Genomic DNA, 26,491 nt, shown 5'->3' on the forward strand with positions numbered 1-26,491 from the left:
ATTCTAAACCTGATGACTCATGCTTTTCTTTGTTTGGCATCATTCTCAGGTAGGTGCTCCTCATTGTGTCACGGATAGGTCCCTGTAAACAGCAGCTCCTGGTTTACACACTACCCACTGAGCGCCCTCAGTGTGGAAGGGTATGTCTCTTTCCTAAGAGCTCCAGCGAAAGTCCTGCAAATGTCTGTTTCATTGGCTCGCACCAGGTTCCAGGTATCTCCCTGAAGTGGTCGCTGTGACTGATGGACCACATGTGAGTCATACCCTAGCCCAGGAGTTGGCTCCACCTGACCACATAGAGATAAGGGAAGAGGTAGTTCCCCAAAGGAGAACTGCGTGTTAACAGTAGAAAGGGGACCCAATCCCGGGCAAGCACAAGCAACAGATATTCCTCACAATGCACGATTGAAAGGGGCCGTATAGACCAGCTTTAGAGGGGACTGTTGGGGGTGAAGGGTAAAGAAATTTATATAAAAGTGACACTTCAGCCCTGGGTTCTTAAGATTATGGTTTTGCTTGATTTAGGACCTGCCCCTTTTATTCTGTGGCTTTGCTGGGCCAATCAAGAGAACTTCACACAGACAGTCAACATTGGGTTATGGGTACACAGAGAGTCATCAGTTCCCTTGATTTTGCAAAGAAAGAAGGCAGAGGAAGAATACTGTTTGGATTTCTTGATTTGTTGCAAAAGCACGTAGAAAGATGGCAAATTTTTGTTGGACTGACTTGAGTAGAGGTCATGGGGGCTGCCACAGGTCAGCCCAGATAGAGTTTTTTCCCTGTGATATCATCATATTTGGACATTTGCCTCAGGTCTTTGTGCTGAACCCTACAGTTTGCTGGGTGCCAGTCAACCTTTGTGTCCTTGACTTTATCCATTTGGCAGAGCCTGATGTGGCTGCCTTGAGAAGTTGCTAGCCTTCTCCTGGTTAGGAAAGAAAATGAAAGGTGGTAGGGAAAGGCAGCAGAAACATTTCTCACTTTGCCTCTTCAAAGACAGATCTGTTGCCCTCCCTTGACCGCAAAAATTCACTGAGGAAGTGGATGAGTCAGAGATGCACTACGGTGGACGTTAGCACAGTTGAGTGAGTCTCTGGTGTCTTCAGTATTTTTTTCTTTTTAAACTGGTACTGCTTTTCTTCCAGAGTAAATTCACCAGTGTGAACAACATGAGCAGTACCTTGAAAGGTTTCCTCAGCCCCATGGCTGGGGAGGTTGATAGATTACCCACAGAGGCACAGGAATGTGACCTGGTTCTTCTCAACTGCTCCAACTTTATTTTCAATGACTCTGACATCTTCAAAATATTTTCCATTTTGTTCCTGGGTTCTTGCAGGCTTTCTCCTAACGAGCGCATTCAGTCTGAAGAATTTCCTTTTTGTATTAATTGGGTCAGGGTCAGGTTTTGTCTCCTCAGTCTTAGGTGTATTGAGAGGGGTTGTAGGACATGCCTGGGGCTTCAAGGTCATCTGTGAGACGTCCTGGTCAATGGATACCTCTGCCTTCATCAGTGCCACTCCAAATTTGTTTTCCCTTTTCTTCACCTCTCTTTCTTTCCAGTGATAAGGAGGTATGAGATAATGTCTGAGAAACGCTTGATTCCCTTTGGAGAAAGGTGCGCTGTCCATTTATTTGTATCCCCATCTACTGGCTAGAGTTAACCATTGGCCACTCCAACATTGATCTAAGCTCTTCAGACTCAAAATGGAAATACCAGTAGAGAATGATGACCAAGAGTGCGATCTGATCAAACAACCTGGGGTTGAATTCAGGCCTTATTTCATACTATTGACTAATCTTGGCTCCAGATCCTTACTGGTTAAGTGGGGTAATTTTAACAGCGACTTTAGAGTTCTTGGTATGTACAGTTAAATGAGATAATCCACCAAAATCACCTGGCACAGTACTTGCCACATAGTAAACACCCAGTAAATGTCATTATAATCTTATTATTGGAGCTTTATATCAAGAAGGGAATTTGGGGTGCCTGTGTGCCTCTTGATTTCAGTTGAGTTCATGCATTGGGCTCTTTGCTGAGCCAGGAGCCTGCTTGGGATTTTCTCTGTCCGTCTTGTGCTCACCCGTACTCTCTCTTTCTCACTCTCTCCCTCAAAATAAATAAATGAACATTAAAATAAAGGGGATGGGGGAGTACAAAGAGGTATAATGTATGTGGTATAATGGCCAGCCTTGTTTTACCAGTCAGCTTTGTCAAATGTCAATCCTTTACCACATTTCTTCTGTTTTGTTTTTTGTTTTTTGGGTTTTTTTTTTTTTTTTTTTTTTTAGAAAATTAAAGCATTGCAGATTGAAGTCTTCCCATAATGCAATGTATGGTGAAGGAAAAGGGAGGGGAGACTATTGAAAATAAAGGTGACTTCAGACACCTAACCAAATCTAAAGTGTGCACCTGGGTTGGACCCTCATTTGAACAAACTAATTTCAGTGTGGATACTCCGATGATATTAAGGAATCATCATTAAATTTGTTAGGTATCATAATAATTTTCTTCCATAAAATAACATTATTTTGATAAAAATAACATTGACTTAAAGAAAGATGGGGATTTATAAGAAAGAAATTTTTCCTTATGTTTTCTCCCCTTTCTCCCTAATAAATGACAGTTACCTTGGCAAATTCAACTGGGTATTGTTTCTCATCTCCTCCCTTCCTCTCTCAGGTGTACTAAGTTCTGAGGTCTCAGCTGGTGTCTGAGATTTGCTCTACCTCACCTCCATTTGTGTCTCCAGCTGGAACAAGTCTGCTCAGAAAGCAGATTATTTCCTTCAGGGAACCATGGTGCATCCAGAGGATACTGGGCATATATATCTTTGGACTCCTTGATTTCACTTAGGAATTGACCCATATGGATGGATCTGTTGAGGACCAAGTATGCCGCTGATAGGCTGCCTTATCAAGCCCTGTAGCAGGAAACAGCAGGGGTAGACTGACAGTTTTTAAAATATTTTAAAATTTCTTCTGTACATAATCAAAGGGAAAAGGACTATTCAGGGGCAGAGTGTATGAATTATATTCAGGCTGCATTGTTTATAAACAGAGCAAGGAAGGTATCTGTGTGAAAATGAAGGGAAAGTGACCTACTGTGAGCCCAATCCTAAGAGATAATCCCATATGAAGTTAACTCTCCTCAGTCACTCTTGCAGGCACTTAGGGAAGGGAGGGAGAGGTGTGGGAAGTACAGACAGTACTCTGCCTATTATAAATGTGTTTCGAGCAGCTAGAAACTGGAGAGTAAGGTTTCCTGGAGAGGAATGTCAGCTGGGTAGATCGTGCTGTATTGTCACTTTGAAGCCAAATTTATAAATACATAACTATTAAGATGGGGTAGAGACTGTTTCCTAGAAAGCTCCCAAGTGCAGTCAGTCAGTCATACACCTCCTTCCCTCCCCCACCGTCCAGGTAATTGATATTCTGACTCACATCACCACTGAGTAGTTTTCCTGTTGTTCTACTTTATGTAAGTGGAATCATAGGGATGTACTCTTTTTCATGGCTTCTTTCCCTCAATCTAATGTCTGTGAGATTCTCCATGCTTGCATATATATAGCAGTAGTTTTTTATTGATCTAAAGCATTCATTGTAGGAAATATATCACAACTTTTTCATGCTTTTATTGATATACATTAGGTTGTTTTAAAATTTGAGCTATCATGAGTAAAGCCTCTAGGAATATTCTCCTACATGTCTTTGGCCATAAGCACCTATTTCTCTTGAGGGTATTGCTACGAGTGGGATTGATGGACCATAGGGTAGATGTACATTTACCTTAGTAGATACTGCCAAATACTCTTGCAAAATGGTTGTATCAATTTCCATACGTACCATTAATGTATGGATGTTCTAATTGTTCCACATTCTCATCTGTACTTGGAATTGACCATATTTTTTTTAAGTTTATTTATTTTGAGAGAGCAAGTAGGGGAGGGACAGAAAGAGAGGGAGAGAGAGAACCCCAAGCAGGCTTCACACTGTCAGTGTGGAGCCTGATGCGGGTCTCAAACTCAAGAACCATGAGATCATGACCTGAGCTGAAACCCAAGAGTCAGTCGCTTAACCAACTGAGCCACCCAGGTGCCCAGAATTGTCCATATTTTTCACTGTGGCCATTCTGGTGTGTGTAGGTTAGGTTCTCACTTGGTGCGGATTTGCCTTTCCTTGATGATTTATGATGTGGACACCATTTGGATATCTTCTTTTGATGAATGGCTATGCCATCTTTGGGCCATTTTTTCAGTGCAAGCTTGACTTTTTGATAAAGGCGATATGAATATAAAGAGTCATTATGAAGAGAAAACTGCAGACAGGCTACATGTGGAGACAGTACCACCTGGTTAGTGATAAAAGGCATGGGTGTGCATGTCTGACACCATGAATTCCAGTCTCAGCCTCACTATTTGCTAGTTAGATACTTAAGTTTTTAAGCCTATTTTCTCACCCTAAAACATGGTTGACAACAGTACCTATCTCACCGATATGTGGGAGGTTAAATGAGAAAGGTGTCACAACGCAGTGCCTGATGCATTGGTAAGTGGTCAATAAATATCATAAATGAAGAGCTATGCTTGTGTGGTGGTGGTGAGGAAGAGGAAGGAGAGACTTCTTTTGGAGTGTGGGGTGTTACAAGTGAGCATTGAGTCACCTTTAGCACTCAAGTAGTTCACCAACTCCTTTCTCCCACTCCATTTGTGTGGCCAAGCTCTTAATTGTCCCACTGCCCATTCGTGCACTGACCTGTCCCAGCTACCCATGGTGTGCGTCCATGCGCCATGGCCCTCATTCATTGGATGACTCAGCTCCTGGACTTCTCATTCCAACTCTGACCCAACCTTTTTATTTTTTATTTTTCTTCCACTTTCGGTAAGGTAGGTAATGTGCATTTATTAAGCACCTACTTTTTTTTGTTTTCTTTTGTTTTCAAGAAATCTCTACATCCAACGTGGGGCTTGAACTTAAAGTCCTGAGGTCAAAAGTCACAGCCTCCACCAACTGAGCCAGCCAGGCTCCCCAAATACCTACTTTATATAGAGTGTTAGGGTATTTCTAGAGAATCATAACCCAAGAGTGCTTTCACTCCTCCAGAGCTACTGGTCAAAATCAAACTGTAGCTGCCCTTGTTCCTCACTGGGGGGAAGGTACCTCACTGACCCATGCTGCCACCACACCCCCACCCTGGTTCGTAGCTAATTCAGCACCTTCTCCCACCCCTTCTTTTTAAACCTCATAAATTACCAAGCAAGTGAAAGGTTCACATTTTCCTCTTGTCTGTGGTAGTTACACATCTGCCTGCATTTTACTCTGTAGCCTGTTGACATGGAAAAGGAACTCTTGGAGGCTTTCATTGTATTAGTGCTCTCTGAAGTCTTTTTTCCAATCCATTTGACCTCATGCTCCTTTTTTGCTCTTGCTGCGTGTAAGCTAGCTTGATCCAGTCCACCTTATGTTGCTTTCGAAGGCTAAAAAAGTCCTGTGACCAAATGTTTAGCAGGCTGTGCAGACATGTTGGATTGACAGCTTGATCTAAGTCCATTTCCTGCTTTACACCACCCCCCAACCCCCAAGCCAAAGGTGGAAACACAGCAAGTTACATAAGTTGTTGGAGCAGCCCAGATGGCTGGCTGCTGGCCCAGGCAAACTCAGCGTTGGAGCACTTGGGAATGCCTGCACTGGCAGTAAAACATGGGCCCGTTTTTAATGAGAACAATCATTTTGTTTAGCTATGTGGATCAGAACAGTAGAGCAAAGTTGGGGCTGTGATCCCCTGAACATGGCTGCTGGCTTCACTCTGGGGCAGGATGTTGGAGAGTGGGGTTATGGCAGGAAGGAGTCTATCTCTATTCTCTAGCCTTGACTGAACGAGAAAAAGAGGCCTGAAGGACAGGAGTAACAACGTTCAACAGCTTGGAAGCCCCATGGAGTCAGGGAGGGGAGGGAAGGAATCTGAAAAGGAAGTAAAGGATCTCATCACCAGTGTCTGCCAGTTCCAGCCTCAATACTCTGTGTTTTCAGTGTCCGAGCTTATCCTTTTGTCATATGCCTTTCTTCTTGCAAGGTTTTGAAAGGACATAGTTCTGGCAGATTTGATGCACAGTATGGATAAAGTTAACTGAGTCCAAATTGCAGGCTTGGCTTGTTGTGTCTGCTGTTGTTTGGAAGAAGATAGATCAGAGACTGCAAGGAGGCCCTGGGACCTTTTGTCTGGGTTGCCAATAGTGGGCTCACAGGGAGATGGTCTCTGGGTCTTGCCTCCTGTATATGGCCTTGATGTGATCTAGAAAAAGTTGTCCAAGGTGCCTGCCCACCTCTGGCACCACATACAGGCATTGTATAAAGAATTGATGATTATTTCATCCAGGTGACCTGAGAGCTGCCTGGGACAGTCATGCCTCTCCAGAGCAGCCCCCCAGAGCTTGCCCAGCACCCATCTCACTCTATCACCCACCCACATGGGTCTGCACCTTGTTGGCAGGTGGGGTGGAGAGGGAATGGATCACCTCACTGTTGGCTACTCAAGTTCATTTGAAACGGAGAAGATTGTGTATGTCCTTGATATTGGAGGCTGATCCTTCCTTGCTACTCCATGGTAGATGAGGCTCAGAGATGCTAATCCTCTGTTTCTATTGATTTAGAATTGGTCAAAGGTGGGAAATAACGGGAAGCATAAAGATAAAAAGGATTGCCATTCAACTTACAGAGAGTAGTGGCTAATTTCTGATGTTTGTATTTTCAGCCTTTTTTTCACATATATTTATATATACTCACATGCAAACAAAATGATCACTTTCCATATATTGCAATACAAGTAGGATTTACAGGGTTTATTGTATTTTTCTCCTATGTATCAGTTTAGCCGTGAGTTTTGACAACTGAAAATCCAGCCAACAGTAGATGAAGGGAGGCTATTTAGGCATTGAGCTCTAAGATAGCAGTTAGGGGTAGATTGGCTGGTGCTGTGAACCCTTGAGGGACCCAAATTCCTTCCATCTTTCTCTAACTCCATCTGTAGGGTGTAGGCTTTGTCTTCCTTGTCACCTCATGATTGCAAGAGGATTGTTGTACTTCCTGGCCTTGTGTCTTTGGTTCAGGCAGGGAGAAGGAAGGAGTCAAGAAGAGTGATGGGCTTGTGCCAGAGGAACACAGGTTTCCCAGGAATCCACAGCATCCATTGGCTTCTGTCTCACTGGGTGGACCTGAATCACATTCCTACGCCCAGAGGATTCTAGTGTTTTCAGCTGGAGAAAATTTGTTTCTACATAATCAGGGGTCTGTTTTTAATGGAAAAGAGTGGACATTGTATAGATAACTGGCAGTGTCTGTCACACCTTGTTTCTAAATATTATTCCACCACCAGAAGTTCTTGGGGGGGGCTTAGAACTATTCCTTTGATGACATTAACAAAATTGTGTGTACTCTTTTCAGAAAAATGTATACATACATAACCCTTTACATATGATATCAGAGAGGTTTATGTGGGCACTGAGACCCTTCTGTGGACTGCTATCTGTGAGTCTTTCCTCAGTATGAATTCATAGAAGTGACACGCTTGGTGAACCCATAGCTCTGTTTTTTTGTTTTTGTTAAGTTTATTCATTTATTTTGAGAGAAGGAGAGAGTAAGTGAGCATGAGCAGGGGAGGGGCAGAGAGGGGAATTGTGGAGAGAGAGAGAGAATCCCAGGCAGGCTCTGTGCTATCAACATGGAGCCTGATGGGGGCTCAGTCTCATGAATTACGAGGTCATGACCTGAGCTGAAATAGAGTCAGATGCTCAACAGACTGAGCCACTGAGGCACCCCTAGATCTGTTTTTAAAGGCTGCTGTCCATGACGACTGTGTTAATTTATGTTTTCATAAGTCCTATATGGTAGTGTCTATTTCCCTGAGCCTACGTTGATGTTGTCACCATTTTTTAAAAATCTATACATTTTTTAAAAAGGTGCAAAATATCCATTATAATTTGTATTTTTTTGTGTCGTAATGAACTTGAATATTCCTCACATTTATTGAATACTTCTCCTCCTTTTACAAATAATTTGTCCTTTGTCCATTTGTTTTTCTATTGATGTATTTCCTTTTCTTTCATTGATTGTGAGAACTCTATGTATTAGGGCTGTGAACTATATAATGTACTTTATCTTTGCTTGAGGCATCTACATTCTGAGATTAAATACTTATCTCAAATTTGTTTGGGCATCAAAACAGTGTAAGGCAGAGATCCGCCCCGATTTTGTTTCCCTCCATATGATTATTGTTCCCTTAGCAACATTATTTCCAAGCTGATTTGAAGTGCTCTAAGATGGTTTAAGAAGCATAACAGATTTTTAAGCACGTGGAGAATATAAGAGTTAGCTTCTGTGAAAGAAACTGCATCAGCTGCCATGCTTTGAGACATTGTTTTTTTTTTTATGTTTATTTATTTTGGGGAGACAGACAGAGTGCAAGCAGGGGAGGGGCAGAGAGAGAGAGGGAGACACAGAATCTGAAGCAGGCTTCAGGCTCCAGGCTCCAGGCTCCAAGCTGTCAGCAACAGAGCCTCATGTGGAGCTTGAACCCATGAAGTGCAGGATCATGACCTGGGCTGAAGTCAAACGCTTAACCAACTGAGCCACCAGGCGCCCCTCAATTTTTGTTTTTTTATGCCTGACACACTTCTGGGGAGTGTCTTGCCCTGATGCTGACTGCTGAACCTTTTGGAATGAGAATAACTATAAGTGTGCAATTTAATACTTAAAATGCTGGTAGACAGATGGCAGTTTACTCTTCCCAGATTTGAAGGGTTCTCTAAGTCCTAAATTCATTTTTAATTACATAACTTCTTTAGGTGTTAGGATTGGAACTTACTAAGTTAATGTGAACTGAGCCTAGCATGTGCATTGACAGCACTTTAAATGTCCTTGGTTTATAACGTCATTCATCAAGTGTTTATTGGATGCCAGCTATGCTCAAGGCCCTCTGCTGTCCATGGGGATAAATCTGTCACCTTGCTATTATTTCACAGTGGAAATGATGAATGTGAGGTATATACACGGTACTTTAAAATAGAAGAGATGATTTTAGGCAGTTGGAGACAGCTTCATAGAGGAGGCACATATGGGTAGGGCTTTGAAGGATAGGCAGAGCTGGATGGAAGGGCTCTCTTGGCAAGAAATGTAGGAACGAGGGTTCTTAGGAAAGCATGGGGCAAGTGTAGGAAATGCCAGTTGTATTTGGCTAGGGCACGAAGGTTGGGTGGAGAAAGGGGAAAGTAAGTTAGGAAATGTTGGGGCCAGCTTCAGAGGCCTCACATAGAAATTAGGACATTATGGTGTTAGTGATGATGTGACTGGAACAGCTTTGGAGCAGAAGTGATTTCAGAGCTGTGGCCCCGTGAAGGATGTGTTAATGAGGGGAGAGCAAAGTTAAACCAGTTCAAATGCATTCCAGGCAAGACTCCCCAACAGGAGTCTTGGGACTGAATGGGAAGGAATGGATGTGACCATCATTTAGAAAGCAAAGTACAATTACTCTCACTTGATTAGTTGTGAGAGTAAGAAGACAAGACCTAAAGATTTTGGGTCCAAATTACTGATGGAGGAGTCTTGCCATTACCCAAGATAGTGATGATTAACTACTGTTTACTGAACCTTTACTGTGTGCCAGGCACTGTGCCAGCTGTTTTCATGCTAGTGATATTTCATCCTTTAGTTTGGGTTGAATGATCCCCGTTTTATAGATGGGGGCATTGAGGCACAGAGAGGTGTCACAACTAGAAAGGACAGTTGCTATGTGAGAACAGGTTGTGTATTTTCTACCCCCTATGAAACGGCCTTATATCAGCTGACTACAAACAAGTTCTAATTTAACTGCTGGTTCACAGTTTGAAGGCGTTTCTCCCTCCCATTGTCTCAGAAACCCTTCTTGTTGGTGTGAAGAGGAATAGGTGCTGGGTTTGAGGTTCAGGGAAATTCCCAGGTGGAGATGACCAGCAAGTAGTTAGAAGTGGAGGTGTGCTGCTCAGAAAGCCAGAGGGAGGTTGGGGTTGTATGTTTAGAAGTAGGCTGCCATCTGCATAGAAGCATTTGTTGAAGCTGTGGGAATGGGTGAAATTTCTAAGTGTTGTTCATAGGAAGAGAGAGCGTGTTAAGAGAGCCAGGGAAGGAGATTTAGGAGTTTTTGGAGTAAGTTATGGAATTTTCCATGTATACGGCTGGTCGAGTGGCAATTGGTAAATCTACCCACAACCTAGTAAAGTTGAACATGCACAAGTCTTGCAGTGGTCATTGTTGTAACTACTCAGTTCTGCTGTTGTAGCACAAAGCAGCCGTGGACAATATGTTAATGGTTAAGCATCACTGTTTTCAAAGAATCTTTGCTTAAAAAGCACACGGCAGACTGGATATGGCCTGCAGGCTATAGTTGGCTGACTCTGACTCAGGGAATTCATACACATGTACAAAAGGAGACCAGTGGAAAGGTTGGTCACTGTACTGTGGTTTATCATAGTGAAAAATTGGCAATAATCTATATTGTTCATCTGTCCAGAAATGGATAAGCAATGGCTTATTCATTGAATGGAATGCTTTACAGTGGGTAAAATGAATAAATTTGATCTGTGTGTATCAATGTGGATAAATCCCAAGAGCATAATAGTAACTGAAAAAGCAAGTTAGATACATACGTGGCATCATGCCATTTATGTACATTTTAAAAACATAAAAGAAATATGCTGTTTATGGACATGTATACACATAGAAGTATTCAAACAGGCTTAGGAATGGTACAACACCATCTGTGGGTAGAGGAAGAAAGGGACAGAGGTGGAGCTAGGGGCTATGATATTTATTTAGTTCCTTAGAGATCTCAGTTGGAAACAAATTTAGAAAGCTGCCAATATCAGCTCTTTCTGCATCATGAGTCCTTGGGTGACTGTCAAGTGTGTTTTTTTTTTTGTTTTGTTTTTGTTTTTTGTATTTTTATGTATGCTGAAAATTTTTCATTGGCTTGTGTTTGACTGTGTACATACATACACAGTTGATCCTTATTATTCACAGATTCCATATTTGTGAATCTACCTACTTGCGGACATTAGTTTATATCCCTAAATCAATACTGGTAATGTTTTCCTAGTCTTGGTGATATGTACAGAGAATGCAGAGAAACATTTTAGTTGCCTGACACGTGTTTCCAGCTGAGGTTGGACAAGGTGATATACTCTGCCATCATGTTTGAGCCCTCAGATTGTAAGTAAGTGTCCTTTTTGCTATATTTAGCACCACTTATTTTGTGTTACTGTGTTTTTTTGTTGGTGATGACACTGTTTAAAATGGTCCCCAGGCCTAGTGCTGAAGTTCTGGCTAGTGTTCCTAAGCACAAGAAGGCTGTCATACATATTACAGAGAAGACACCTGTTAGATGAGCTTCCATCGGGCATCAGATAAAGTGCTGTCAGTAAGGATTTGGGTGTTAATGAATCAACAATATATAGGATAAGGTGTCTTTAAACAGAAACACACATCAAACAAGGTTATGTGTTGATCAGTTGATGAAAATGTTGGGACCAGAAGCTTGTGGGAACCTAACTCTGTTTCCCATAGTCCCATATTGACTAACTAATTCAGTGTTTATGGTGACTTTAAAGAACATAACCAGAGTGAATAATAAGAATTGACTGTATGTGTGTATGTATGTATGTCTGTTTTATTATTGTATATTTAGAATTACATTGCATTTTCAGTTATTTTATATTCATATATAATATTTGTATGTAAATATTTTTTTCCAAGTTAAAAAAAGATAATCACTAAATAGAGGAGCCTGCAGAGTTGCTTGGGTTGCATGGCTGGGTAGGGTTCAGGAGAGGTGAACATTTAAAGGACACAGGCTAATTATATCAAGTGCTGCAGGAAAGGTCCCGTAAGTAGCTTTGTTCTGTGTTTACCTGTCGTGCTCTCCAGTTCAGGTCGGAAGTAAGGCATATCCTAATCTCTCCTGTCCTCCACTCTGGAGGGGGACCCCTGTGGGCTTAGTTCTCCCAGTTCCCTTTGGCTTCTGGCTGTGCTTGTAATTGAGCTTGGTGGCTCTGTGTATGGCATGCTTCAGCTCTCTACAGAAGAAGCAAAGGAAGCTGGGATTAGGCACTTTGTGCTTGTGATGCCGATATGCATAACAACTCCTTACTTCCAGTCAGCTTTAAACTACATTGTTCAGTAAGCTGAGCTGGTCTTTGGTCAGCAACCTTCTCACCCTGCTTCCTTTTCCTTCTGTCCTTACTCCTTGTTCTAAGTTTGCAAGACCTCATTCTTTTTTTTTTTTTTTAATGTTTGTTTATTTTTGAGATAGAGAGAGGGAGGGAGGGAGGGGGGCACATGAGCAGAGTAAGGGCAGAGAGAGGGAGACACAGAATCTGAAGCAGACTCCAGGCTCCAAGCTGTCAGTCCAGAGCCCAATGCAGGGCTCGAACTCATGAACCATGAGATCAGGACCTGAACCAAAATCGGATGCTTAACTGACTGAGCCATTGTCCCTACAAGGGGGCCCCTACAAGACCTCATTCTTAACCAGTTGTCAGCAATCCCCAGTTTAGCAGGTTGCTGAAAAGATATAAGGTGTGAACCTCCCATTGTAGTATGAAACCTATAAAATGAATAGAGTCTTTACTTGAGCCCCTCAGGACTGAAAGGACTCGTTTTTGATGGTAGGATATGTAAAGAGTTAGGCAGTGGTGGAGTCTGGAATTAAAAAAAAATTTTTTTAATTGTTTCAGGTGTCTCTTTTGATGGATTAGGAAATTAAGATCCAGAGAGAGGGAGAGTCTTAAGATCACACAGGTCAATGGCTCGTCAAGACCACACACTTGTTAGCTCCCAGGGCTCCTTGCCTCTTCAGATTAAAGTGTGTAGGTAGCCATGTGGTTAGCCATGTGCCCTGAAAGTTAGGCTTGATCAGATAGATAAATAGAGAGAAAGAGAGACAGATCTTTATAGAGCTCATTTACTTACCCCTTTGTCCTGTGAACTGAACATGTAGGGAGCGCATAGCGGTTTTGTTAATAGTATGAGGACCCCTAAAGATTATATGGATCGACTCTGTATGACAACTTTCTAGGGGGTGAGGAGAAGTGGAGTGAGGTGATTAGTGCTACTCATGACTGAATTTGTATTTTAAACCATTGAGTTTCAGATCTGGGCTGTGACTCAGAAGCACCTATAAATTATGTTTACAAACTAGGGGAACTAGGGAAATTAATTCAAGATGGACCATAAACTTTAAACATAAAAACTGTCACTATGAAGTTTCCAGAAGAAAAAACATAGTGCAAAATGTTTGTTGTCTTTGTCTGGTGTTAGCAGAGATTTCTTAATAGGATATAGAGAGCAATACCTCTACAAAAAAGAAAACTTTGACTTTAAATTTGACTCTAAAAACTTGTCCTTATCAAAAGGTACCATTGAGAAAGTCAGTTGGCAAGCCAGAGGATGGGAGAAAATACTTGCAGAACATATATCTGACACAGGACTTATATCCAGTATGTATAGAGAGCTCATAAAACTCAGTAATAAAAAGGACAATTCCACAAAAGACTTGAACAGAGGCCTCACAAAAGAAAATTAAGAATGTCTAGTAAGCTCATGAGAAGCTCATCACCATCATTAGTTATCAGCAAAGTGCAAATTAAAACCACAGCGAGATATTCCTATATACCCACCAGAATGGCTAAAATTAAGACTGCCAGTACCATGTGTTGGTGGGTCTGTGGAACAGCCCGAGTACTCGGGCACGATTGGTAGGACTGTAAGACAATCCTGTTGGAAATGAGATTGGCAGTGTCTTGTTTAATAATAAAAAATCCATACCCTATAACTGAGCAATTCCATTCTTGGTTATGTACACATAACAGGTTATGTACATTCCTGGTTACGTACACATAGAAATGAAAGCCTATGTCCTCAGAAAGACTTACACAAAAACATTTGGAGTATCTTCATTTATGATAGCCAAAGACAGGGAACAACACCTTGGGTGTCTGTGAACAGGAAAATCAATATACAGTGATATAGTCAAATAATAAAACAATACTCAGTCATAAACAGGACCAGAAGTATTGATTTCATGCCACAGCATGGATAAATCCTCAAAATTTTATGCTGAGGAAATAGGACGGCCATAAAGAGTATATACTGTATGATGCCATTTATATGGTGTTTAAAGACAGGCGAAAATAATGGTGGGTGCACACCACAACAGAACAGTTACTGCACGTGTGTGCAAGTGTGTGTGTGTGTGTGTGTGTGTTGGGGGGCTCTGAGAGAGGGTTGGAGGTAAAACTGCAAGAGGCCTGAGGTGATAGAAAATTTCTGCCTTGATCAGGGTTTTTAAGGCATGGATGTATGAAATGATCACAACTCACTTAAGAGTTAAAAAAGGCCTTACCTTAAAAAGGCTGATAAACCAATATTGAACTTTAGTAAATGATAAGGGTACTCAAGTGCTTAGATGAGAAGTGCTGATGTCTGCAACAGTTTATAAGAAGAGGAAGTTGGATTGGGGCACCTGGGTGGTTCAGTCAGTTTAGCGTCCAGTTCTTGATTTTGCCTCAGATCATGATCCCAGGGTCATGGGATCGAGCCCCATTTGGGCTCTGTGCTGTGTGGAGCCTGCTTAAGATTCTCCCCTTCTCTCACTCACTCTCTCTCTCTCTTCCTCTCTCCCTCTCCCTCCATTCGCCTCTCTCTCCCGCTTGCACGTGTGCTCTCCTTCTAAAATAGAAGAAGAAAAGTTTTCAAAGTCAATGTTGAGAGTAGAGCGTGAATATGCTGTTCTGGCTGACCTGGCCTAAGTCATACTGTCTGTCTACCCTCCAGAGTTGGAGGTGGCATGACCTCTGCCTGTGAGGGAGAAATGTGGACCCTTAGAAGGAAAGCCAGGGGTACACTTGCCTAAACATGAGTGAATGAACACTGTGGGTAACCAAAACACACAGCGTCATTTCTAAGAGCTCTGCTGGTCCCAGCCTTACCCTTTACTCCAGTCATTGTGCAGGAAATCCTATAGAATCTTGATAAACCTCCTCCCTTTGACACTGTCTGGAGGTAAGAAAGGGCCCGGTGTAATAACATATAACCTCTACAGAACCAGAAAGGATTCTAGAATCTACTCTTTCAGTTTGCAAACCCCATTCTGCTCCTTGAGTGTTAACAGGAAAATAACAGAGATTGCTTATGTCATGGAGCTGAGGATCTCCTCCCCACCAGCTCAGAGCAAGAAAATCAAAGTGAATATTTCCAGAACCCACTGCTGCATATGCTGGGTTGATATCAGGGTTTTTTCCTAGATTAGGGGTAGGACCTGTATGCGAGGAAGCTTGGCTTTGAGTCATCTATCTAGAATGCAGTACTCTGACCTCATAGTTGTTTCTGTCAAGGAAAGAAGACACCTGTGTCTCTTTGGGATAAATTTGCCTCCTGCCTCTCTAGAGGCATTGTCGGGATTAATTTGATCAGTGTAAATGCCACTTGCTTGAAATTGTCTGAAGGAAGAAGAGAATGGAAGTTGAAAGGAGTGAATTTTGTGCAGTGACTCACTGTCTGGCGGTCCTTTCTCTTGGGCAGGGCCCTGCTCTGGAAGCAGAACGTCACAGGCTCCCACTTTGGGATCATGTGTACTGTACCAAAGAATTTCTCATGCAGTTTCCAAAGCACAAAAGAACAAGGTTCTCTCTGCTGCTGATGGAGCTGTGTCACTCTTTCCAAAGGCATGGAGGGGGTGTGAGGGGGGGCAGAGGAACACAGAAAGACATTCTCTGTTGAGGATTGCAATTTTTGCCTGGCGAATGGGGAGGTAGAAGCTTCGTGCTGATGGGCTAGTGGTTTCATACCTGCTTTTTAATGTTACATCCGTGTAAAGCCCGGAAATGTTAAAGGCAGAAGACTCCTTGCACTGTGATCTGACCACATCCTACATACGTGTCAGTTTATATGCCATCTACTTAATGTCGTGCATTTGATATTGAGTGAGTTTGTGTTTTTTATTTTTTTTTTCTGTTGCCCTTAAAATTTTCCTAAAATACTTTTCTTACTTGGACATTACTTAGATTTCATTTTTCCTCTTTTGCGTCCAGGTTTGTTTGTATTGGCTGTGACTCCAGTCTTGGGTTGAAAGCTAGGGAAGTTGCTTATAGGGGTTTTCAGGATTTCTGAATATGAAATTCAAGGAAATTGCATAATGTTGCAGCGTTTCCTCTTCTTGTTGCTCGCTTGTTACTCAAAATACAGTAGTTTCTTCTAGAAGCTTGAAGGAATTTGGCAGATCCTACCCTCTGATGGTCTTTTGTGGTCTAGAGAGTCAGTGTTATCCTGATTTGAGGCTGAGTTTTTCTTGAGGTCAAACAACAATGCTTCCTGAATTATAACTATGGCAACAATGTTTATATAACACTCCAATCACAGGGCTGTGGGGGAGGAGGAGTACTCATAGCAATCAGTGTTAGTAATTCCAGAAACATTGCACTCCTGCTTAATTTACCAGGACCAGAAACAGGTTAAAATAGATGGCCCCTCTTGACTGGGGATCTGAGTATGACTGACCACTTATATGCTCTGGGAGGAACGGTTTCACCCTTTCCCTTAAAATGATGTGAGCTTGATTTGAGATTTCTCACAGGAAAGTATGTTAAGGGCCAGTGACACTAACAATGTGAAAGCATCACTATAAAGATAATATTCTCATCAAGGGCCTTATGACCCACTTCTAACCCACTGAGAATGACCAGAACAATGTTCTTCCTTTGTCATAAGCTCCTTATCCCTCAGTCAGGAGTGACACAGGGACCCCTATAGAAGTGTGAGGTGAAACTGGTCATCGGGGATTTATTTGCAGATTAGAAATAATGGAAGAGGAGAAATTGTATTCTGAAGAATTAAATTGCTTAGAGTAGACTGTCAGAGCAGTGAGAGGCCAAAGCAGTAGAGTGGTCTGCAGCCATGAAGGCAGGAAATCTTTGTGGCAGGAGCAGAAAGGGAAATAGCATTTTTGAGCACTTGCAGGTACTGTGAGGCTATTTGAATTCTCCCAATACTCCATCAAAGTATTATTATTTAGCTCTAATTTACAATAATAAAACTTATTCAGAAATGGTAAATCGCCACGTGAAGGCATGTAGCTAAAATGTGGTAGAACACCATTCTCCAGGGCCGCACACTTCCTGGCCACCACCCTCCTTCATCTGATCCCGGGCCGCTTCCCCCACCCTAGAAATTTGAAGGCGTGTACAGGTGGAAGAGAAGACTCACAATAATTCAACCTCAGATGGAGCTTCATTTGTCAGCCCAGGAATGCCCAGGGCCGCCTTCTAGATCAAGTAGAGCTTAGTCTTGTATGTCACAATGACATTGAGCCAGTCGCCTTGCTTTGGTGGACCATGAAGAGCTCTTAACTGTCTGTTATTTACATCCCACTAGTATCTGCCTTCTTAGGACTCCACCCTGCCGCTCTTCTCTGTTCAGAATAGTAAGTCTTCCCATTCTTCCACATGACAGCCTTTTGAGTGTTTGAAGATTAGTATTGTGATGGCTTGAAGACTTGACTGCAGCCAGAGCTGTGGTTGAGAAAATATATCTTGGAGTAGCAGTGTGTATGCCAGATAAGAGCAGAAGAAGAGCAGAGCCACCAAGACCAGGGAGAAGGCCAATGTCAGAGTGCTGACAAGATATCAAAACCTGACCAATGTCAGTAGAAAAAGAAATGGGAATGAGGAATAGATTTGAGGAATATGATCGTGATAGAATTGATCAATTGGTTCTGGTGGCTCCCCAAGGAGAATGAAAGTGGTATCCACGAGGAGCATGGATGCTGGGAGGAGCAGCAGGTGTCCAGAACACTTTATTTTCCCCAGTCTTACCGAGGAATTACACAAGAAGTGAGCCCGCTATATCCTTAGGTACAAAGCAGCAGGGAATGAATGGGAAAGAAAGTTCATTTTTCCATCATCATTGTTACAATCGCGTTGAACAGCGAGCAATCATTTGTATTCACTGGTATGCTGGTGTGTTTGTAAGCAAAATGGCTTGAGGGACCATCAGATTGTCTATCCACTTGGCTTCAGGAACACAACCATTTGGTCATAGTTTTCTGGGCCATTTTCCAAGAGACTGCCTGAGCCTGAGGTGCCTGTGTTGCATAGGTGCAGGGAGACTCGATACTATGAGGTATAGGGACTCCTTCCTTGGCATTTCACAAGTTCCTGGTGACACCATAGCCTCTGAAACTGTTAGCAACGATTTACTGACACCGGTTGGGGGTAGTGCTAACACGGAGCAGAGAAAACAGATGGCTCTGTGAGGAGTTTTGATAGCCTCACCTTAAGCCAAATAATGTAAATCTCCTTTATATTGCCTTGTAATAAGTCCTGAGTGGTACACTTTGATTCTTCTCTAATGTAGAGTTGCTGGTGCATTTGCCAGGTGTCTGAAAGAATGCTATATGCTCCCTCAACAGTGATAGATCTGGCTTACCTTTTCTACCAGGTCAGTGCATCAATGCATTATCCTCATCAACTCCAACATGGGGATTTCAAAAAAAAATCAGTCTCTCTTTTACTCTTCTCCTCAAAAACTGTTCATCTAATCAATACTTATTGAGTGGCCTGCTGTATTCTAGTTACTGAACCCTCTTTACAAATAATTTTGCAGGGTGCAAGAGCAAGGTTTTCACATTTGTTCAGGAGGAAGTCGTTGGGAAGAGCCGTCAGATAGATTTTTATTGGCTTCACTTTCAAGAGAGCCTCCCTCAGCCAGCAAATGTGATACTGGTAGGAGTGGAAAGGGTGAGCCAAAGGGAGCGTTGCTAGGTGAGAAATAGACAAGCAGCAGCAGCCGCCATTTGATTTCGATTCTCTCCAGCCCATCAGGCCGTGGTGAAGAGAGGCACACTTGTCATGTGAGGAGGGGGAGCCCGTACCCAGCTCCAAAGCTCTAGCCCCTCTGGACGCTGTTGAGACACATCCTTCTTTAGTGAAAGCTATTCAGACTGGCTTTACTCTCCATGCTTCAGATTCAAACAGTTCCTTCTCCTACCTCTTCCAATACAGCTTGTGGCCCACCATGAGAAGGGTGTCTACCCTTGATGTAAAAATGCATGTCAGTTACTGAGTGGCATTCCGCAGACCAAAGGTGTCTTACTAGTAACTGCTCAGAAGCGGCACTTAAAGTTTCTAAATTGAGCCTGTTGATCGAGATTTATGAGGATTCCAGCGAGATGCTGTGCTAAGAATTCTGTCTGCCACACAGTCCTTGGCAAGTTCTCTGTGTATGTGCTCAGAGCTTCAGGGAAGGATGTTTTTTGGGCATCCTAAAGTGTCTCAAGATGGTTGTGGCTTTCAATTACTGCTATACTTGTATTAATTGGAAGTTGGTAAAATTACTGTTAGGTTTAAATTGGGTGGAAGTTTCGTTCTTACATAATGGTTGCATTGTTGACTTTGTAATTACTGCTTAGCTTCTTTTGAGTTTTTTGTTAATTGCCAAGGTTTTTTTCCCCCCTGGGAAGGGGGACTGAGTGGGGAAGTTGCGTGAGGTTGTAGTTAAGCACGGAATCTAGTCTAGAGGACTCTGCCACTTGTTAGCTTTGTGACCTTCGGAGCGTTATTTAACCTTCATAATGCTATAAAGTAGAGGTGGTAGTAGTGCCCCACAGGCTTCAGGACAAATTAAAGTAATTCATGTAAATGCTTGGTATGGTACATGGCCCATAATTTGTGGTGGAAAGTGGTTGGACAAGACATGGGTGGTAGGTGGTTATTTTATATTTGACTGCTATTAAAAAAAACTGAGAACCTGTTGCTCTAAAAGTTGGCTTTAGATCAGACTTTTTTCGTGTTTTCCTTTAGTTCTTTAATTAATTTCAGTTGGTTGAATTAACATGCTAATGAGTCCAGTGTCCCTGGATCCCTCAAACTACACCCCCATCCTTAGCCTTCTATGCCTTGGGGGGTAAGTGTGAAGGGAAGGAAGGAGAAGGATGATCGTGATAGTGGTGAAGTTTCATTTTTATGGAATGTTCAGTGGGACATGGAATTGGGATAAATGTTGTATATCTCTTACCTCATTTAATTTTCACAGCACCGCTAAGAGGTAGGAAATGTTAATATCCCCATTTTACATGTGGCAAGGTTGTGGTTTAGAGATGGTAAGTGATTTGAGAAAGCATGTTAACTGATTCAGTCTTCCTTGGAGCCGTAATTCACCAACTGTTTAGTGACTCATGTCCCCGTGAGTTGATCCAGGACAATTATGTTCTGTCCTTTCGAGACCAAGGCTCTTGAAAAGCTTCCTTGAAAGCTTATAAACCTGGGATAATTCTGCTAATCAGTTGTAAGAGAGAAGCCATGGCCAAAGAGACCTTTTATTTCAGGGAGCTGTCCTTAACTCTGTGCTTCAGTCTTAGACTAGTAAGTAACTATGAGATCTATAGAAGAAGGTTTCCCCTGAACTTAATACAACACTGTATGTTAATTATACTTTAATAATAATGATAATAAAGATTTTCCCAGAACAGACTGTTTCTAAGGGGTGAATTGCTCGCCCTTATCTTGTGTCAGTATGAAAGGTATTTATGAACCATAGACTACTGGTTTTGCTTGATAGTCGTGTGCATTTGCTGCTGATTGAAAAAGTGAACAAATATTGTAACCTCCATTTAGAGGCAAGATAGAATAGGAAGCCTCCCACTGGCTTTCTGTCCTTGGACAAACTAACCTCTCTGGGCCTCAGGTTTCACATCTGTGAAATGGGAATAATGCTAGTACGTAAGCCATACGGTGGTTAAAAGGATTCAGTGATGTGTGTGGTACTTGGTAAATTAAACAAAGCCATCCCCACTTAGTGCTATTACCGTGTTGCCATCTGGCCTGTGAGATGGTGAGGCTGTTCTCCCCTCCCCCCACCCCCCGGGGGCCTTCCCTGTCAGGCCATGTAGTCACACAGTTCTGGCAGGCATGGTTTGTTAGCTTTATTTCAAAACTCATTCTCTTTGCCTCATTTACCAAAGTAGACAGAGATTAATGGCCTGGCCTCAAAGGATCGGGCAGCACATGTTTCTGGCACCTTTGGCTCATTGATCACGCCTCTCCAATTTGGGGAATGCTTGGGTGTTGTGGGCAAGGGCCTCCTGAGACCCCAGAAAGCTTGAAGGAATGTAATTTAGTGCTAATTCTCCTCCTAATTAAGGAGAGCTAAAAGCCTTGAATTTTGTTTTCCTTTCTGGATTTTGCCACTAATAAACAGGAGCTAGTTTTTCTTGGATGAAAAGTTTAAATGTAATGGACAGAATGAATTGATCAGGGGTGGCCGAAAAAAAACACTTGACAAAATAGAGTCTCTTCGCTTGCACTTCCCTTACCGAGCTTTTCAAGGTTAGCGAACACCATTCACCATGGATTGCTGGTCCTAGCTGTTAGGTGGCTACCCGCTTCATTCACAGATGACAACATCTTGGAGGATCACCTTGCTGTCCTCCGCCCCAGAGTCATCTCCCTCCCTTCTCTACTGTGCACTGATGGCTTGTTGCACTGGTCTTCCTCCCCCCTGAAGGCCATGTGCCAGGATCACAGTCTTTTGGCTCCTAATCCTCAGAACTCTTTTTTTTCTTTTAACATTTTTTTTTTAATTTTATTTTTGAGAGACAGAGCGTGAGTGGGATAAGGGAAGAGAGAGAGGAGACATAGAATCCAAAGCAGGCTCCAGGCTCTGAGCTGTCAGCATAGATCCTGACGTGGGGCTCGAACCCACAAAGCGTGAGATCATGACCTGAGCCAAAGTCAGACCCTTAACTGACTGAGCCACCCAGATGCCCCTAATCTTTAGAACTTTTAAGCATAAAAAGTGATGCCTTTTCATTTGCCACACAATCTGCCTCAAGTACAGAAACCCTTTTCTTTAATTTTTATCCTCCTGACTTCCGAACAGTGTCTGTGCCTCTTTAGTCTTCTTTAAGAAATCAATAATAATGATGGATTTATTTGTCTTATTTAGAGTTTGATCATTCAAAACCTTCTTGGTCGACTTGTTCAATTTACAGATAAGGCAGTAGAGGCCCAGACCTGGTGATAGCTTTACCCAAAGACAGAAGGCAACTGAGGGGCCAAGTTGAAAAGCTCTTGACCAGCCATTCCCACCCATACTTGGCTAGCAGATGAAAATCACTTTTAGAGTTTCATGGCTCTCTTTTTCGAGGTGCTTGGTCAGTACTTCCAGGGTTTAAATAAGTGGTTCTCAGCCATGAGTAGCCATCAGAATCCCTTGAGATAGATAGATAGATACATACATACATACATACATACATACATACATATATGTGTACATAGTTAGGAAGACCAACTTTACCCTATGCCTTTTCATATATACAGAATCATAATCACCAAAGAAATACTTGAAAAACTTTGATTCTATCCCCCTCCCCACCCCCCACACACACCAAAGCAGAGGATTTACCTTACTTAATAATGTCACCATATCAGGGATTGGCAAACTGCCCTACAGGCCAAACCCAGCATATTATCTGCTTTTTTTTTTTATTGCCTGTGAACTAAACATGTCATTTATAGATGAATATTTACAATTGATTTGATGGGAATACTAACTTTGACCCCTAATTAAGTCCAATGTTATCCTCCCTGTATAAAACCAATAAACAAATAAAACCTCATTCTTCTGATTCGTGGATCTGCATTTTGAAAAATTACATTCCTTGGAAAAGATACTCCACATGGCCAATCTCATTTGAGAACTACTTAACTCTAGAGAGTTATTGAGCCAAGCATTTCTGAAAAGAGAGCCTCGAAACCCTAATGGGGATTTTTACCTGCAAGGAATATTGTATCTGTATTTTAAAAACATGCTATATTTAAAATTTTGTCAACCAAAAAATTTGTGGAAATTAGTTTTCTCTCTTATTGAACATGTACCTACATGATATTGATTTTTGTCTCTTGGCCTACAAAGCCTGTTATATTTACTTTCTGACTCTTCACAGAAGAAACTTGCAGATTCTTGCAATATGTCATTGTCTGTTTTCTATTGGAGTATTGTCCCTTTTTCTGTATTGGAGCACTTCCCCTTTTATGATTTCTGTGAATCACTTAAGGGTTTTATATTATGAAAGTAGTATATTCTCCTTACAACATTCAAATTTCAAAAGTATATAAAGTAAAATGTGATTGGCCCCATTCCCTATTGTTAATACTTAGCAGTTTATAATGTATCTTTTTCCTGACTATGCCATTTACTAGCTATGAGACCTTAGTTAACCTTTCTGTTTCAAATTCTCCATCTGTACTACAGTGATAACACTTCCTACCTAACAGAATTGTTGTGTAGATAATTTGAGATAATTCATATGTATTTCTCAGCACCTTGCTTGGTTCACAGTAAATGTTTAATGATTGTAACTATTTAAAAGTTTTCTTCTTTTTATTTTGTATACACACATAATTTTTTTTTTTAAAAAGAATATGATCTTTGGGGGCGCTTGGGTGGCTCAATTGGTTGAGCATCCAACTTTGACTCCGGTCATAATCTCGTTGTCTATGGGTTCAAGCCTCATGTCTGGCTCTGTGCTGACAGCTCAGAGCCTGGAGCCTGCTTCAGATTCTGCAGCTCCTTCTCTCTCTGCTCCTCCCCCCTCGCACTCTGTCTTTCTCCAAAGTAAATGTTAAAAAAATTTTTTTAGAGAATATGATCTTTTATTTTTTTACAGTAAAGTTCCACAGGTGATTCTGATGTACACACAGTTGAGAACAGCTGAAGTGAATACTAGGCAGTAGATGATTTTAGAGGGGATTCATATTTGGGGCCCACAAATTGCCTTCCATCTTACAGCACAAATTACGGAAAGGGGCAGGATATAATTTTCTTCGTTGGACCTGGGATGGTATAAAGTACACACAAGTAAATGTTTATTTCTATTTTCCAGGTCTACAATTCGAACAAAGACAGTCAGAGCGAAGGGAGTAAGTATGTCCCTTGGATAATTTCCTACAGCTGGGGTTGGGATGGAGCTTTAAAAGTTGCTGCTCTGGGGAAGAGCCACCAGGGGGTGCTGTGGGCATGTTGGGTCTGCCCCTTTCCCCTGGCGCTGTGTGAGGTGCTTCCACACTGACTTACTAAGTCAATGACTCCAGGGCATTCAGTGAGCTTGACTGGCAAGGCTGTAATGACACCTTGCATTATATAACCCTTCGCACTTTACAAAGCATTTTCACGTATATTATCTCAGTTAATCCTAGTTCTTGATGTAGCTCCAATCACCATTTAAAAGCCACTTAATTGAATAATACACAGCTCCCCAAGAACCCTGTCCTATGGGAAAGCCAGAATTGCCTCCTAGCTGGTCTTGTTCAAAGGACTGGAGAGGCAGCAACTGTCTTGGTGATGGCTTAGTAACTCTGTGTTCTTCGTTACATTTTGAAGAGGAAAGAGTAGAAATGGTAAACTCTGTAATAACACTCTTCTTTGATGGGAGTGACCCTGGGCAGTCTCGGTAGAATATACAACACATTTCCCCTACTGCTGGTTCCGAGCACTCTGGTTAATCATAATTTCCAAGGGCACCTGTAACCTTGCAAAGGCGATGGGATTAAAATGAAAAGCTATTGCGAGAGTGTTTGGACTGATGATATCCTTGGTGAATAGAAGTACGAACCAGTTCCTTCCAGGCTGCTTATAAGAGTGCAGAGGAAGTCCTGTCCCCTTGCCTCGAATTTGCTTTATAAAATCCACTTGAAGACAAATTCAAATATAGTGCAAACATGAATTCCAGTGATATCAAAAAAATCAGTAAAACAGGGCCTCCCCATGTGGACAAAAGGATGAGGTATTTCTGTGTGTGTGAAATCCCTTAAAGGACAGAGATTTTCCTTTCGTTCTTTCCAAAATACAGATTTTGACCAGCAGTTTTATATAAAATACTAAGTAATTTGTATTGTTTGCTATTGGTACATTAAGAGGCCTTTCAGGGAGGGAAAAAGGTTTTTCTTTTTTCTTTTTCCCTCAAGAATTGAATAAAAGAAAATATTTTCAAGGAAATAAGTGCTCCCCCCCCCCACCCCAATCATCAGGTGGGATTGTTTTAGTGTATTTGAAATCAAGCCTGGCTAACTTTTCTAAAGTAACAATGGCAGGGGCGCCTGGGTGACTCAGTCAGTTGAGCATCCAACTCTTGATTTTAGCTCAGGTCATGATCCCAGAGTCCTGAGATCCAGCCCCACATCGGGCTCCGCGCTGAGCATGGAGCCTACTTAAGGTTTCCTCTCCTTCTGTCTCTGCCCCTCTCCTGCTCATGCATGCATTCTCTGTCTCTCAAAATAAATGAATAAACATTTAAAAAAATAACATTAGCAAAAACCACAGACATAAAAATGAAAGAATATGGAAGGCCGTAGAGTAACTCACAGTAAGGGAGGAAGAACTAAAGAACCAGGTTTGAAAACATACCAGCTCTGGAGCCCCAGGAACCAGTAAAAAAGGGTCTTCTGAATAATAATTGCAGGTTGATGAAGGTCTAGACTGCTTTTAGTAGTCACCTCACTCTTCTGAAGATTCACATTCCCAGGAAGGATAACAACAGGTTGGGCAGATGAGGAGAAAACAACACACTGTCACTGACAGTTTTAAGAGTATTGCATAAGATGGGAGCTTATGGGACACACTATTCTATAATAAAGGACCCAAGAACTGTGGGAGATGAGATGCATCTGAATGGAGACTACCACCCAGAAGGTTGCTTGTGACTTGTGATAAACCTCCTCTCTGCTTGAGATAAGGGCCTATAGATTTGAAAGATGACCCTGTTTCTTTTAGGGGGCATGCCATCTCATCATACCATTCTGTAAGACCTTTGGGGAATATGCACTGGAAGCCAATAGCCTTTGACCCAGTGATTTGTCTTAAGAAAATGGGGGACAAAAATGTTTGTGCAAAAAAGTTTACTGGAGCATTGGTAATAATAATAAAGACGGGGAGATAATCAGATGTCTACTAGGAAGTTGATTAAAAATATCAAGGTACTATGTAGTCTTTAAAAACAAGAGCAATCTAAGTATATTTGTGGAAATGGCTCCCACGGTTTATTGTTAATTGAGGTTTAAAAAAATCGGGTTACAGAGCAATGTTCTTAGTAAAGTAAATTGTTTGACTCATCTAGATGTATTGATAGAAAAAGTCTGGAAAGACATTTATCATGAAATTGTTTATTCGGAGAGAGGGTAGATTATTGGGAGGGACTGACCTGTTTTTTTTTTTTTTTTTCTCCATGCTTTCGTTGTCTGCAGTGAGCATATATTTAAAATCATGGCTGGTAATAGATAGCATTTATCCACCACTTAACTATGTTTAAGGATGTTTTATGCATATGAACTTAGCTAATACTTGAAACACTGTGTGAGATAGGTACCTTTGACCTACTTTGTATATTAGGAAATTGAGGCTAATAAAGTCAGGGGGCACC

The 26,491-nt window shown here is 41.9% G+C and overlaps 1 protein-coding gene across 1 annotated transcript in view; it reads left to right on the forward strand.

Annotated features, from left to right (window-relative positions):
- ARHGAP26 (Rho GTPase activating protein 26) overlaps positions 1 to 26,491 on the forward strand; it is a 381,404-nt gene that overhangs the window by 157,648 nt on the left and 197,265 nt on the right. The window contains exons 11-14 of the mRNA XM_030320395.1: positions 270 to 276; positions 13,632 to 13,659; positions 18,682 to 18,815; positions 23,960 to 23,996. Coding sequence (XP_030176255.1) covers positions 270 to 276; positions 13,632 to 13,659; positions 18,682 to 18,815; positions 23,960 to 23,996 — 206 coding nt within the window. The remainder of the gene's footprint in view (positions 1 to 269; positions 277 to 13,631; positions 13,660 to 18,681; positions 18,816 to 23,959; positions 23,997 to 26,491) is intronic.

This window comes from Lynx canadensis, chromosome A1, assembly GCF_007474595.2.
Source record: "Lynx canadensis isolate LIC74 chromosome A1, mLynCan4.pri.v2, whole genome shotgun sequence".
In the NCBI taxonomy this organism is placed as follows: Eukaryota; Metazoa; Chordata; class Mammalia; order Carnivora; family Felidae; genus Lynx; species Lynx canadensis.